The 15,425-nt window shown below is 43.4% G+C and overlaps 1 protein-coding gene across 6 annotated transcripts in view; it reads left to right on the top strand.

Moving 5' to 3' along the window:
- The first annotated feature begins 6,129 nt into the window (after nt 1-6,129).
- Nucleotides 6,130-15,425, top strand: part of ccdc88ab (coiled-coil domain containing 88Ab) — a 50,151-nt gene continuing 40,855 nt past the window's right edge. For all 6 annotated transcript variants that reach the window (XM_048206010.1, XM_048206008.1, XM_048206007.1 and 3 more), the window contains exons 1-3: nt 6,130-6,811; nt 6,902-6,999; nt 13,012-13,120. In XM_048206010.1, the coding sequence (XP_048061967.1) occupies nt 6,752-6,811; nt 6,902-6,999; nt 13,012-13,120 (267 nt within the window). In that variant the 5' untranslated portion in view covers nt 6,130-6,751. The remainder of the gene's footprint in view (nt 6,812-6,901; nt 7,000-13,011; nt 13,121-15,425) is intronic.

Here is a 15,425-nt window from a genome sequence, read left to right as displayed (position 1 = left end):
ACTCTAAACAGCTGGAAACACAATATGATTGCTGAAGTATCATCAGGGGAAATGATTCAGTGTACGCTAATCTAGATGGTCAGACGAGGATTTATCAAAAATATTTTAATGGGTCACGGCGATATTTCACGAGCCCGGTAAAAGAGTTTAGTGCTGCTCTGGGGCTTAAACTGAATGAGGAAAACCCAAATGAAGACCTGGCTGTAGTCCTGCTAGTGTACAGATGGAGAATACACACCTGATCCTCCGCTCAAGAGAAGGGAAGGTGTCGAGCAGTGACCTCTGAAGGACAGATCCGAACCGGACGCTGCGTCAGGTCAGTGTTCCCAGTCAGCGCTGGTTTCACCGACTGAACATTGACGTGAAGTCTGAGAAGTGCTGTAATCTGGTGATTGTGTTGTCTGTGGGCGCAGTGTGAACGCCTCACACAGGTCAGGTCACGCTCAGGCCTGAGAGAAACCCTGCGGTGAGTATACGCTCCAGGAGTGAAGAGAAAGTGTGCAGGTCACATTCTGGGAGATACAAGTGCAGCTCAGTCCTTGATCTTGATCTGCATGACACGATTGTCCCATGAAACCACAACAGGTAAAGGCATTTTAGCATTCCTTTTCATCAAATTCATCTCAAATCTGAAAATATCATCATAGTTGTGGATCATCATGGATGTTCCTCTCAAACCTGATGACTTGGATGGATGTGCATGTACATTTGTTGATGTTTTCCTGAAGACTGTGATGTGGTTTTATCAGATGGTTCCCTCATGATGTCCTTCACTCTTTCTCTCTCACTGAAGCAGGAAGTGACAGAACTCTGCTGCCTGTAAAGCCGGCTAATTCTGTTTAAGAGGCCAGTGATCTTCCTCAGATTCTTGTTCTGTGTCCTGTTCTGCATCACAAGCTTGATGAAGCAGCTCCTGTGTAATCACACTAAAAGTTTTGGATCATGATTACGTGACTGCAGCTTCAGACTGTTCATGTAAATCTGCTAACCCATCTGATGAGGACCATGTGACCCGAGCTGATGCAGACTGCAGATGTCTTCAGAAGAAAAGCAGCCACAGCTTTTTAACTATTTTTCCAGCAAAAGTTTTCTCTGTTATACGGTAGGGGGCGCTGTTACGCATCTTCTGAAAGAGTACTGCATCTCTGGATCCAAACACAAGTGAAGATGATCCACGTAAGCCAGAACGAGTGGATGAAAGCATTTGACAAAAACATGATTTTCTCAGCTTTTTGCTTATAAAAATGTTGCCGTAACCCAACTTACCCACATTCAAATGTTAATACTAAAAAATAATCTATTAAGCTAGAATGAAAACGCTGACGGGGAAAGAGTTAAACAGCTCTCACTCCTCATCTCAGGGCAGTGGGAAACATTATGGGCTCCACAGAAGGGGGTTCTGAGTGTGATTACAGCAGACAGCCACAGGGAGGAGCTGCTGCTCTATCAGTGTTTCTCAACCCTGTTCATGACGCTTCTGTGTCGCCGCGTCGCTGCTCGTGTCCAGTGTAGACAAGCTGCTGTTTCCACCTTTTCCCTCTCTGTGTGTAATGGGTGGAGCTTGACCTCTTTCAGCTCCACCTCTCTGAATGTAATGGGTGGAGCCTTGACCTCTTTTAGCTCCACCTCTCTGAATGTAATGGGTGGAACCTTGACCTCTTTTAGCTCCACCTCTCTGAATGTAATGGGTGGAGCCTTGACCTCTTTTAGCTCCACCTTTCTGTGTGTAATGGGTGGAGCCTTGACCTCTTTTAGCTCCACCTTTCTGTGTGTAATGGGTGGAGCCTTGACCTCTTTCAGCTCCACCTCTCTGAATGTAATGGGTGGAGCCTTGACCTCTTTTAGCTCCACCTTTCTGTGTGTAATGGGTGGAGCCTTGACCTCTTTCAGCTCCACCTTTCTGTGTGTAATGGGTGGAGCCTTGACCTCTTTTAGCTCCACCTTTCTGTGTGTAATGGGTGGAGCCTTGACCTCTTTCAGCTCCACCTCTCTGCGTGTAATGGGTGGAGCCTTGACCTCTTTCAGCTCCACCTCTCTGAATGTAATGGGTGGAGCCTTGACCTCTTTCAGCTCCACCTCTCTGCGTGTAATGGGTGGAGCCTTGACCTCTTTCAGCTCCACCTCTCTGAATGTAATGGGTGGAGCCTTGACCTCTTTCAGCTCCACCTCTCTGCGTGTAATGGGTGGAGCCTTGACCTCTTTTAGCTCCACCTTTCTGTGTGTAATGGGTGGAGCCTTGACCTCTTTCAGCTCCACCTCTCTGAATGTAATGGGTGGAGCCTTGACCTCTTTTAGCTCCACCTCTCTGAATGTAATGGGTGGAGCCTTGACCTCTTTTAGCTCCACCTTTCTGTGTGTAATGGGTGGAGCCTTGACCTCTTTTAGCTCCACCTTTCTGTGTGTAATGGGTGGAGCCTTGACCTCTTTCAGCTCCACCTCTCTGAATGTAATGGGTGGAGCCTTGACCTCTTTTAGCTCCACCTTTCTGTGTGTAATGGGTGGAGCCTTGACCTCTTTCAGCTCCACCTTTCTGTGTGTAATGGGTGGAGCCTTGACCTCTTTTAGCTCCACCTTTCTGTGTGTAATGGGTGGAGCCTTGACCTCTTTCAGCTCCACCTCTCTGCGTGTAATGGGTGGAGCCTTGACCTCTTTCAGCTCCACCTCTCTGAATGTAATGGGTGGAGCCTTGACCTCTTTCAGCTCCACCTCTCTGCGTGTAATGGGTGGAGCCTTGACCTCTTTCAGCTCCACCTCTCTGAATGTAATGGGTGGAGCCTTGACCTCTTTCAGCTCCACCTCTCTGTGAGTAATGGGTGGAGCCTTGACCTCTTTCAGCTCCACCTCTCTGAATGTAATGGGTGGAGCCTTGACCTCTTTCAGCTCCACCTCTCTGCATGTAATGGGTGGAGCCTTGACCTCTTTTAGCTCCACCTTTCTGTGTGTAATGGGTGGAGCCTTGACCTCTTTCAGCTCCACCTCTCTGCATGTAATGGGTGGAGCCTTGACCTCTTTCAGCTCCACCTCTCTGCATGTAATGGGTGGAGCCTTGACCTCTTTCAGCTCCACCTCTCTGAATGTAATGGGTGGAGCCTTGACCTCTTTTAGCTCCACCTTTCTGTGTGTAATGGGTGGAGCCTTGACCTCTTTCAGCTCCACCTCTCTGCGTGTAATGGGTGGAGCCTTGACCTCTTTCAGCTCCACCTCTCTGCGTGTAATGGGTGGAGCCTTGACCTCTTTCAGCTCCACCTCTCTGAATGTAATGGGTGGAGCCTTGACCTCTTTCAGCTCCACCTCTCTGAATGTAATGGGTGGAGCCTTGACCTCTTTCAGCTCCACCTCTCTGCATGTAATGGGTGGAGCTTGACCTCTTTTAGCTACACCTCTGTGTGTAATGGGTGGAGCTTGACCTCTTTTAGCTCCACCTCTCTGTGTGTAATGGGTGGAGCCTTGACCTCTTTCAGCTCCACCTCTCTGAATGTAATGGGTGGAGCCTTGACCTCTTTCAGCTCCACCTCTCTGCATGTAATCGGTGGAGCTTGACCTCTTTTAGCTACACCTCTGTGTGTAATGGGTGGAGCTTGACCTCTTTTAGCTCCACCTCTCTGTGTGTAATGGGTGGAGCCTTGACCTCTTTCAGCTCCACCTCTCTGAATGTAATGGGTGGAGCCTTGACCTCTTTCAGCTCCACCTCTCTGCATGTAATGGGTGGAGCTTGACCTCTTTTAGCTCCACCTCTCTGCATGTAATGGGTGGAGCTTAGGGTTAGGGGGTGACTGGACCTCCAAGCTCCACCCATTATACCCAAAGGGGAGGGGCATTAGCTCCTCCCATTGGCTCTGCAGTGAGCAGCCTCTCCATTTCTAGCACCCTATTTTTTTGTGACAGCGCCACCTAGCCAATCAGGAGACCGGATTCAAACCTGAAACAAACAGACCCACAGAAATGATCATCTTTATTATCTTTCCACACTATTTTTAACACAAGTGCAGCACGGCCATTTTCAAAAACAGTTGACTATGGTGCTTGATGATGTAAACTAGTTTTTATTTTCATATTATTTTATTATCGTAATCATAAACACATGGCTAAACTGAAGTCTCGCACACACACACAGACAATAACTTACTTCAGTGTTGAAAAATTAGGTCTTTCTTTTAAAGAAAACTGCATTGAAAACCAGAATAGGGGCTCATATTGAAACTAACGAGGCTAAAGAGGGTCACCAACAGTTATGTTTTGAATTAGGAGAATACATCAATTAAATGTAAATAATAAAAACAGTAAATCATTCTCGGGTCCTGAAACTGCCTCCTCCGGTATTATTATATGAATTATATTATATCTGGTGTGATCAGGCTGAGTGTGTGAAGGATGTTTCTCAGTGCTGATCCTGCGTCTGTGGCCGTGTGTCGTCTGCTCTTCACTGCATCAGCAGAACCTGAACAACTGCAGAGCGACAGGTGCTGACCGCCCCAACCATCTGCCACGAGTCTGTGGACACCTCTGAACATCTCCAGATCATCTCTACAGACACCAGATGAACATGAGAGAAAGTTCATTATCTTTATAATGAAGCACAAACCCATGAGACACACGAGTATCTCAGATGATTCTGCAGAAATGATGATTATACCCAGCAAGAGCTTTACACCATTATTACAATGTAAGATTTGATATTATTACTTATAAAGATCATTAGTTTTTCTGTTATTGTCATCATAAGAGTTCATGTGAAATTACACCGTCACATTTAACACCTTGTTATCTCTTTATAATCATTGTTTCTTAAAATGAGAAATCAAAAACAATATCTCTATCAGTGTTAATATTCTTATAACACTTGCTGTGAAATCACCAGAGTCTTAAGAGACGAGACTCTAGTTAGGGTTAACCTCTGTGTGACTGAAGTTTCTTCTTAACATCACCATCATACTGAAGAACATCATCTGAAGGCTCTGAGATTTCTACTTAGTATGTCATAATTGTGACTTTTTATGTCATAATTATGATGTTTAAATCATTATTTCGACTTTTTGTCAATTTAAATTTTTCATATACGACATAATTTTGGCTTTTTACATCATAATTTCGACTTTTTGTCATCATTTTGATTTTTCATTATCATATATATGATGGTTTGTCATAATTTTGGTTTTTTATGTCATAATTTTGACTACACCATAATTGTAACTTTTTTTTTTTATCATAATTTTGATTTTTCATAACATCAATATGACAGTTTGTCATAATTTTGGCTTTTTATGTCATAATTCTGACTATATCATAATTTCTACTTTTTATCATAATTGTAATTTTTCATATCATAAATATGATGGTATAATTTTGTCTTTTTATGTCATAATTGTGACTTTTTGTCAATTTTGATTTTTCATTTAATAAATATGACTTAGTATGTCATAATTTTGTCTTTTTATGTCATAATTGTGACTTTTTGTCAATTTTGATTTTTCATTTAATAAATATGACTTAGTATGTCATAATTTTGTCTTGGTATGTCATAATTTACTTTTTACATCATAATTTCGACGTTTTGTCATAATTTCGATTTTTCATTTCATAAACATGACCTAGTATGTCCTAATTTTGACTTTAAACGTCATAATTTCACATTTTTAATTTCATAAATTACTTAGTATGTCATCATTTCAATTTTTTTTGTCATAATTGTTTAATTTCATAAATGTGTCATAATTTGTACTTTTTGTGACATAATTATGATTTACAAAAGCTTTTTTGTGTGTCGGGAATGATAATCATGTGAAGCAGTTATTTGACCTGTCCTGAAGCCACGAGATGTCACTAATGATTTATTTGACAATTAAGATCTTCACATTGTTTCTATGAACTCATTATCAATGAATCTCTTTTGTTTTATCATGATATACTGCTGTTATTTCTGTCCTTTCTTCACTGTGACTTGTGTACTTCATAGTGCTCTGCAGGCTAGTGTACACTGTGTGTCGGGTTATAACGGTTCATTATTTCTCATCTCGAGTCTGTGTCTCAATCGCAGTCAGTGAGTGTTTCCAGACACTTCCTCCCTCCGGATGTTGCCTACTAAGGGAGCAGCAGCACACAGTGGGCGTGTTCGCAATGGCACGCTATCATACTACTCTCAGGACAGTAGTGAGCAGTGTGTGTGATATCTGCTGTTCTGCGCATACAGTACTGTGTGAATGAGGGAGATATAGACACGCAGTGTTCATGTCTGAGATGCTGACTGGACAGGGCACTTCGCATACTGTAGTGTATAGCGCGGTCTGCAGTAGGGCGGTGTCTTCACCTTCAGTTTATTGTTATTTACTGAGTGTACAGCAGAGGAAAACACAGAGATAAAGCTGAATGCACACAGTCATCCTCAATGTGCGGCGGAAGTGGGCAGTAAATCAGTGCCCTCGTTAGTGTGTTTGCTGTAGTACAGGCGGCGCTTTGTTTCAGTCGCACACGCCCGTGCCCGACACACACACACACGCGCTCGACGCGCCGCCGCGCATTTCCCGTTGGAAGCTCGACACGTCACGCCGAATCTAACGGAAAACAACGGCTTCTCACTCGGGATGAAGGGAGGGATCGCGCCGCGGTCATCTGGCGGAGAATAATCGCGAGGATCGCCTCAGTGTGTCCGGCTGGATTGGGCTGGGAACAGCAGGATTCTCCCGCATTCCCGCTGCAGAATGAGCGCGCATTGAACACACTCCTGCCCAGATCTGATCCACACCCGACGGACACGATGGAGGAAGTTTTCACGCCTTTGTTGGAGGATTTTCTGCAGTCTGCTCTGGTGTGCTGGGTGAGCGCGCGTCCTCAGATCAGATCATCGTGTGTGTGTGTGTGTGTGTGTGTGTGTGTGCGGCGCGTTCATGTGTGTGTGTGTTTGCAGGTGAAGACGGTCTCTCAGCTCATCTCTGATGGATCTCCTCTGACGGACTTCATGACTCTAGTGGACGGAGTGTATCTGAACGACATCATGATTCAGATGTGAGTAAAACTGATCGATGAGGAAAGATCTGGAAAATCCTCATTTACACCACTGTGCTTTGTCTCATAAATATATATGTGTGTATATACGCATATATTACATACATATATAATGTCATATAAATCAGTCAGCTGTTATAGGAGGGTCCATTATAATGCTGAATCATGTTATATTTGAATTATATCACTCACAGGATCATCACAACTGTTATTAGGCCGTAGATGGTCACATGACTGAAGTTTGTGGTTATGAATGTCATATTGATTTTATGCAACAGTTCAATAAGTCTGTGACACAAACAGTGCAGCCAATCAGATTTGAGGATCACAACTAGCTGTTTAGTCACTAACTGCACAGTTTCTAGCTTCTGATTGGTGGAGACAGTGTTCCAGCTTCAGCTCTGACCGGTTCAGTGTCCATCAGAATTACTGCTAAACATCAGCGTCCTCCTCAGATCTTCATCATGCAGCGTTTTAATGACTGTGTTTACTGTGTTCAAGACATGAAGAGTTCACCAGCTTCAGTGAATGACACAGTGTGTGTGTGTGTGTGTGTGTGTGTGTGTGTGTTCACTGATGGATTGGTGTGTGCGTGATATGTTCAGCTGCTGCGCACACACACACACACACACACACACACACACACACACACACACACACACACACACACACACACACACACACACACACACACAAGCGCAGGATTGTTCAGCTCGTGTCAGCGGCGCGGGCGTCTGCGCGCAGCAGTGCAGGTGTCGCTCAGTTAGCTCTCTGTGGTCTGGAAACGCGACTGTATCCCGAGACTGTCTTCTGAACACAGGGATGTTGGGATATTGATCCAGTCGGTGTGCCGGTCGTTCGCTGTGAGAGTGATGTCACATCAGAACTCATTATAATAACAGCTGTCATGATCGCTTAATTGTGAAAAGTGTTTGTATGTTTTCTTCTGTTTTATCTGATATCACGTACCAGGCCTGTCCTTGGACTAAAGATTTTTCTAGTCCACTAGGAGTCGTTCATTTAAGCGATTAGTCGACTAATCACACGTGTATATTAATAAGCCATAATAATAATCATATTGAGCCTTTAATTGCCTATGAAACACAGTCTAATCAGCGTTCAAGCGTTCATTATGAATGTGTCGTGAAAGAACAGCAAGGAGACTGTCTGAACGTTTTAATAATTTACTGATAATGTTTTCGGCTGTGGAGATGAAGTTGGCGTGACTCATCATCATCTCTGCAGCAGTGGACGCGCCTATATCCATGTTTCCTACGGATTACATAATCTGGGAATATTTGTTCTCCACTTGAATCGGTTGACAATCGCTCAAGCGTTCTGTAGATGTATTCCTCGTGTCTGTGAGGCAAGAGTACGCTGAGTTTCGCGCTCCAGACCGAGACAGCAGAGAGCACACCCTGATTGTTTTCTTTATTTTACAAAAGCACAATGTTTTGTTGTTATTGTGAGTGCACACAAATAAAAGGAGACCCTTTACCGTTTCAAATGATGCGTTACGCTGTGTGACCAAAAATGATGGAGTATTTTAAGTTGTTTCTGCTGTTGTCAGGAAACTGCAAGTGATCGCGCCGGCGCCTCCGTGTCGTGCAGTAAAGCGCACAAACACTTGGATATGAGCCTAATAACACATTATCTATGTGAACATTAGAGCGAGCGGCTGTGTAGAGTTGCCACTACTTGCATGTTTCAAATAATAAGCCATATTTAGGGGCTTTTGCACCGGATGAACCTTTTCACAGTTCCTAGAACTATTGGCGGAAGTACCCGGATTTTGCCGAATGATTTTAGTTCTAGGAACTCCTTTTGGGGAACTAAATTATCTCCTCCTGCAGAGTAAACCAGCACTGTAGGAACTATCAGTGAGCGTACACTGATTGGTCAAACGCACGCGAAACACCGGCACCCGCCATTTTAAATTAAAGCCCTGATCACCCACAGTTTATAGCCTATATTTACTCCACAAACTAACTCTACAAACATGGAACACAATGATAGATGGACCTCTCGAGTTAAAATCCAGCGCAACTTTGAGGGGAACAAGCGAAACATGATTGTTTTTGGACCTCAACCACACTGCAAACACTAATACTCTTGCATATACTGTCTTCTTTCTTTGTATAACAGTTCTAGCTAATAACGTGTCAGACAGGACTGTTAAACAGATCGTAAACTAATGAATGCGAGCGCCGTGTGCTCAGGCTCCGGCTGAGCTGTTTTCAGAGCTGTCAAAATAAAAGTCACAACAACAAGCGCAGCTTACGTCACTTCAGAGTTCCTGCTGCCGGTGCGAATGCAACCAGGAAAACGCCTCTAGGGGAACTGTTAGCTCTCGGGGAAGCGTCCTGGTGGCTAGTTCCTATAATTGAGTTCCTAGAAGTCAGTGTGAAAGCCCCTTTTGAGGTCGATGGATGATGGCGAATGTTTGGATTTCCTGCCTGACGTACTGTAATTACCACAAGGACCCGCCGTTAACGTCCCTCACAGACTGCACGACTTTTTTTTTCCTAAACGAGAATTTTTTTGGTCAACTAATGATTAACGATTAGTCGACTATTGGGGGCAGTGTGTTTTTGCAGTGTTGAGCATTGTAGCCAATCACAGGGATTTCTGCTGAGTGCATGAATGCAACGGCCAATCAGAGGAGTTTAAATGAATCACTGCGCAGAAGAAATCTGAAACCATCTGAGTTTCATTCAACACAAGTTCTGCGCTCTTGTGAGTCCTCTGATTGTAATCAACACAGAGCAGAGCCGTTAATAAGACACTGATTGTTTGGTGTCGTCTGATTCGTTGATTATAGCAGGAGTTTTGATCACGAGTGCAGAACTGAACTGATGATTGACAGCTCTTTGATGGCTTTCTCCCTGTATAATCCATTCACAGTTTGAAGAATAGTTTTGTTTTGGACCCGGTGTATACTGCAGCGTTTCAGGAGCGTCACTGCATTTAAATCATCTAGAGACGGTTTTAGAATGTTGTCATGTGAGACGCTCTGAAAGACGCGAGCGCCGCGGTCAAACACGTCCGTCTAGCGCATGTAAAACACTGCAGCGCAGTGGAATAAATAAACGCATTCGGTGTGAACGGCTCCTAAACCGTTTCATGTCACTTTAGAGACCAAAGATGCATTATGTATTTGAATCAGCGCCCTCTATGGGCCAGTGTGGATGTGTGATCTACAGTAGTGGCCTAAAGTGATGTTCAAAACTGACATCCTCACCCTTGGATTCGATTGTTTAATTTGTGATAATAACGCAATGAAATATAATTTTTGTCCAGGCTGTCGTACAAAGAAATTATGAACATGCAAAAACAAGAGAACCAACCAAATATTAATAACTGATCATGTTGTAGTCAATGTTTGCTTTTTCCTGTCAGCTTTTTGATCTTCTATGCTTTTTATTGCATAGTAAAATAAAACCTGTAGCTGCAGTTTGCCTTTTTTTGCCAAATAATTTTGTCAGATAAACACCTTAACCAAGTTTAGTGTTCTGTTTTTCCTTCGTTTTTAAAATATTACAAAAATTATAAATATTTTCCTCATATTTTGATGGTTTAATCGAACTTAGTGTCATTAAAAACCAATCTCCTCTCTGGATGTCACTTTAGCCACTGCTGTACATGAAGAACATGACATGTGTAATTGGGTTAATTAGCCTATTTAATCTGATGGTTAATTAGGGCTGCGGGATTATGAAACGAATCATAATTGTTATAGTGTTGTCCAAAGTACTAACTTCAATACCAAGTCGGTACTGAAATTTTAAAATGTGGCGCTTTGAGCGCTGTTGAGCGGATTCGTAAACACCTCTGATTGGTTGTTGTGTTCATGTGCTCATCAGATGTGTCTGTGATTGGCTACAATGATCAACACTGGATAGACGCCTGCTTTCAAACGCTCCCGTGTGTGTCTGTGTAACGCTCAGTGAAGAGAGTCATTGATGACTGTTTACAACATGTTTTTGAAGCGTTGATCATTGCAGCCAATCACAGATGTATCTGTTGAGCACGTGAACACAGTGGCCAATCAGAGGTGTTCATGAATCTGCTCAAAGTGCAAGGGGGAAATGCTGGTATCGTCACATTTCTTAAATTTCAGTACTGAAGTCTGTACTTTTGATAACACTAAACTGTTGATTATTTCCCTTGATAGTATAGTTGCGATTGTTAATGTTGATGAATGGAGTTTACATTAAAATACTGCAGAAACAGCCCTAATATACCCTCTGCTAATTGACATCATCACTAAAAACACACGTTTTTTTGATTTTTGTGCTCATTCTAGCTGTATTCTGATACACGTCTCCACACAGTGACCAATCAAGACCTGTTTGTGTTTGTTCTTTACAAAGTCAATGACATACTTGATAATGTCAGCTTCCACATCATAAAAACAACAATTATGAGTGTGTGTGTGTGTGTGTGCGCTTGTTTTGACTATTCTTGTGAAGACCAAATGTCCTAACTTATATTGTGAAATACTTTCACAACCCACCAGAGAGGACATTTGACTGGTCTTCACTGGTTTAAAAGGCTTATAAATCAACCAAAAGATGTCTTTATTTAAGTCTGTTATGGTCACATGTCTCTGTGATGGGCAGGTTCAGGAGTAGGGGTTGGGTCAGGTGACAGAAAATATAATTGACCTGATATAAAATCAATGGAAGTCTATGCAATGTCCTCAATAAGATAGCAAAACAAATGTGTGTGTGTGTGTGTGTGTGTGACTGGATGATTGTGTGTGTGTCTGTCAGAAGTAGGTTAGTCACTAGTGCTCGGGGCTGTGTGTCATTGTGTGTGTATTGACTGATGGAGCAGCATGTCAGCGCTGTTAATGACAGTGCTGTTAGTGTGTGTGTGTGTGTGTGTGTGTGTGTGTGTGATTACAGCTGTCCATATGCTGTCCATCTCGCTTCAGTGTGTGTGAATGTTGCTTATTACTGAACAGCCACACACACACACACACACACACACTGGCGCAGTCATCATTATGAGAACTTTCCATTGGTGTAATGGTTTTTATACTGAGCTAAACATGTTTTCTGTCCTCTAAACATAACTCTCACAGAAACGTTCTTGCATTTTTTAAATAAAAATAGATTAGTCTGTTCTTTTATCAATCTGAATTACAGTAACTGCTGGACGTGAAACCTCAACACACACTACATTATGAGCGCACTGATAATGTAGGTCAAACCAGTTCTCACACACACACACACACACACACACACACACACACACACACACATGCTGTCAGGCGTGTGATGGCAGATGAAGTGTGACATGAAGCCCACTGAACATGAATCAATGATGATCAGGTGATGAAACCAGCACTCAGACACACCTGACCAATCACAGCCAGGAGAGACGATGACGTCATCAGTCACAGACACAGGCCGTCACGCCTCATACACACATCGCATCACGTGATGAGCAGAGAGGAGCACATTCATGTGACGGCAGTAGCGGAGCTGGACGTGTGAGTGGAGTCACATGTGTCTGTGATGTCAGCGTGTGCTTCATCATGATGTCACTGACCGTCTCCCTTCTGATGACTGTGATCATGACATCACTCTTTTAAAACACTGATCTTTAACATCTGTATTTCTGCTCTCACACTTCAATGCTTGATTTGTCACATGATTGAGTCATGTGATTGTCTTGAGAGCATCTTAAAAGCAGTCACGCTTCTCGTATGTCCTGCTCAATCTGTGCTGTTTTATTACATCATTTCCAGCTTATTGCAAATTTTCTTTTTGTAAAGAAAAAATACTTTAGTGGACAAAATGTGAACGTAAAGTCATGATGTGGAAGCTTGTTTCTGCCTTTGACTCTCTAACGTCACCATTACCTTTTTTATTCCGTGGCGGAAATGAGCTTCCATATAAAGACGTCTTGACAGTCGATGAGAAATATGAATACGTTTCTGTGTAAATGTGATGATGAGTGATCACGTGATGAGCTGAACACACGTGTTGTCTGTCGTGACAGTAACCCGCAGTCGAGCGTCCAGAGACCCCACAGGAAGGTGAACAACGACCCGACGCTGCGCATCCAGAACCTGTCCGTCCTCGTGCAGCAGATCAAGAGCTACTATCAGGTGAGCGACACACTGACGGCCAACCGGTCAGCAGTTATTCATCAAACGGGTCACGTGACCGCAGGGGCTTCTGGGAGGACGTGACATGAACACACATCAGTAGTGAAGAGTCCTGACCAGAGCTGAGAAAGTGTGATGTTTCTGATAAATACAGCTGGAGAACAATAATGTCACGTTTGACCTCAGAAAAGACATTCAGTGACCATAAACTCGAAAAATAACTCTAGAGAAGAGCGTTCTGATAGACATGGGCACTATATTACACATTCATTATATTCATAAAAACTACTTGATGTTTAGTTTCAGTGTTTGTATGCGGATCAGTTGTTATTGTGACGGTAATGACTGACAGGATCCTGTAGAGATTACAGCTTCAGTGCAGAGAGGGTTATTTATGAACTGAACCTGATGTACGTCAGAATGAACGGATATGGACTCGGTATTGGAATTGGATCGAAGCACAAGCTTTTAAATCGAAACTGTGAACCGAATTGTGAAATTTGTCTGACGTCGTTCAGTCCCTCCAGGAGTCTGTGATCGCAGGAACGAACAGAGCTTGTGTTTTCACACACACACCTCCAGTGTTTCTGCTGGATCAGCAGTGGTTCATATGACCTTTAGGTCAAGCCAACTGAAGTCATGTGACGCTTCATGTGAGATGTAATGGACCGTACTCGCGTCCTTCAGCTGGCGTGTGTTTCAGTTTGTGTCAGATTTGCTGTTCAGTCTCCGGACCGTGTGTTTGTGCTGCATTCCTGTCATAGCAGCCCCTGAGATGATGACTGGCGTGTTACTGCACGTCTGTGTGTGTGTGTGTGTGTGTGTGTGTGTGTGTGTGTGTTGATCTGCTGCTCGTGCATCAGGATGATCTTGATGTCATTCTTTTTATGTTTACATTTTTATGTGTTTGGCAGATGCTTTGGATAAATGCGTTTATGTTCTAAGTCGGAGTCGAACCCCTGACCTGTAGTGTTGAGCTGCAGGACGCCTCGTTCATCAGTGCGAGCGGGTGAATGCGGCGGCGTTGCTATGGAAACACGTGTGATCCGCACACAGCTGCAGCGCACGGGCGGCTCTCGTCCTGGACTGACAATGAGTCGCTCACACGTGACCTCTGTGATTACAGCTGCTCTTAAGCACTGATGAGACTATTATCAGTTAATCTAGTAGCGGCGCTGACGGGACGCTCAGACTCACAAACCCTTCAGCGACTCAGACTCGGGCACAAGCGGCTGACGCAGTGTTAAATAACATCAACACAATCTGGAGTTCAGATGGAGTTTAAAACACTTAATATTTGACTGAGCTGAATAACCACACTGTTGTCTCCTGTAGAGCTGTACTCGTTTCATAATTGATGAACTTCACAACACTGACTCTGTTACGCCTGCGTTTCCTGCAGGGCTCGTTGTTGGAATGAGTTTTCTAAACGTTGCTCCTGTCTGTGTGTCGGGCGTCCAGAGGAAACTTTACATTACTATAATATTAAAGATTAAATTTAAAGGGGTGGTTGATTATGATTTGAGTTTTTTTAACTTTAGTTAGTGTGTAATGTTGCTGTTTGATCATAAACAACATCTGCAAAGTCACGATGCTCAAAGTTCAATGCAAAGGGAGATATTTTCTTTTACAGAATTCTGTTTAGGGACTACAACGAGCTTCTTCCTGGGTTGGTGACATCACAAACCCTAAAATTAACATAAACCCCGCCCCCGAGAACACATAAGAAAGGGGGCGGGGCCATGTTGGGCTGCTTTAGAGAAGAGGAAGAGTTGTTGTAGTAGAGTGTTGTTGTCATGCCGTCATTTTACGCCGGACTGCTTCACAAACGAGGGTCAATTCAACACAAAGATGAACATGACGGCACATGCTAGTGGATGAGTTGAATCAACTCCACAGCAACTACATCAATTTATCCACTAACCATTCAGAAACTAAAAGTTGTAACTTCTTCCTGAGTCTCTCCATCAGTGTCGACTCCGGTTTGAACAATGTAAGGCTGAACACTGTTACTGACAATCCTCATTTTGGCTGCGTGAGATTCTCCAGCTTTGTTGTTGTTGAGCTGTTAAAGCTCCGCCCTCTTCTGGAAAGGGGGCGGGAGCAGCAGCTCATTTGCATTTAAAGGGACACACACAAAAACGGCGTGTTTTTGACAAATTTGACGAGCTATAATAAATGATCTGTGGGGGATTTTGAGCTGAAACTTCACAGACACATTCTGGAGACACCAGAGACTGATATTACATCTTGTGAAAGGAGCATTATAGGTCCCCTTTAAAGGATTAGTTCAGTTTAAAATGAA

Source organism: Megalobrama amblycephala, linkage group LG10, assembly GCF_018812025.1.
Source record: "Megalobrama amblycephala isolate DHTTF-2021 linkage group LG10, ASM1881202v1, whole genome shotgun sequence".
In the NCBI taxonomy this organism is placed as follows: Eukaryota; Metazoa; Chordata; class Actinopteri; order Cypriniformes; family Xenocyprididae; genus Megalobrama; species Megalobrama amblycephala.
This window is presented reverse-complemented; position numbering and strand designations above follow the sequence as displayed.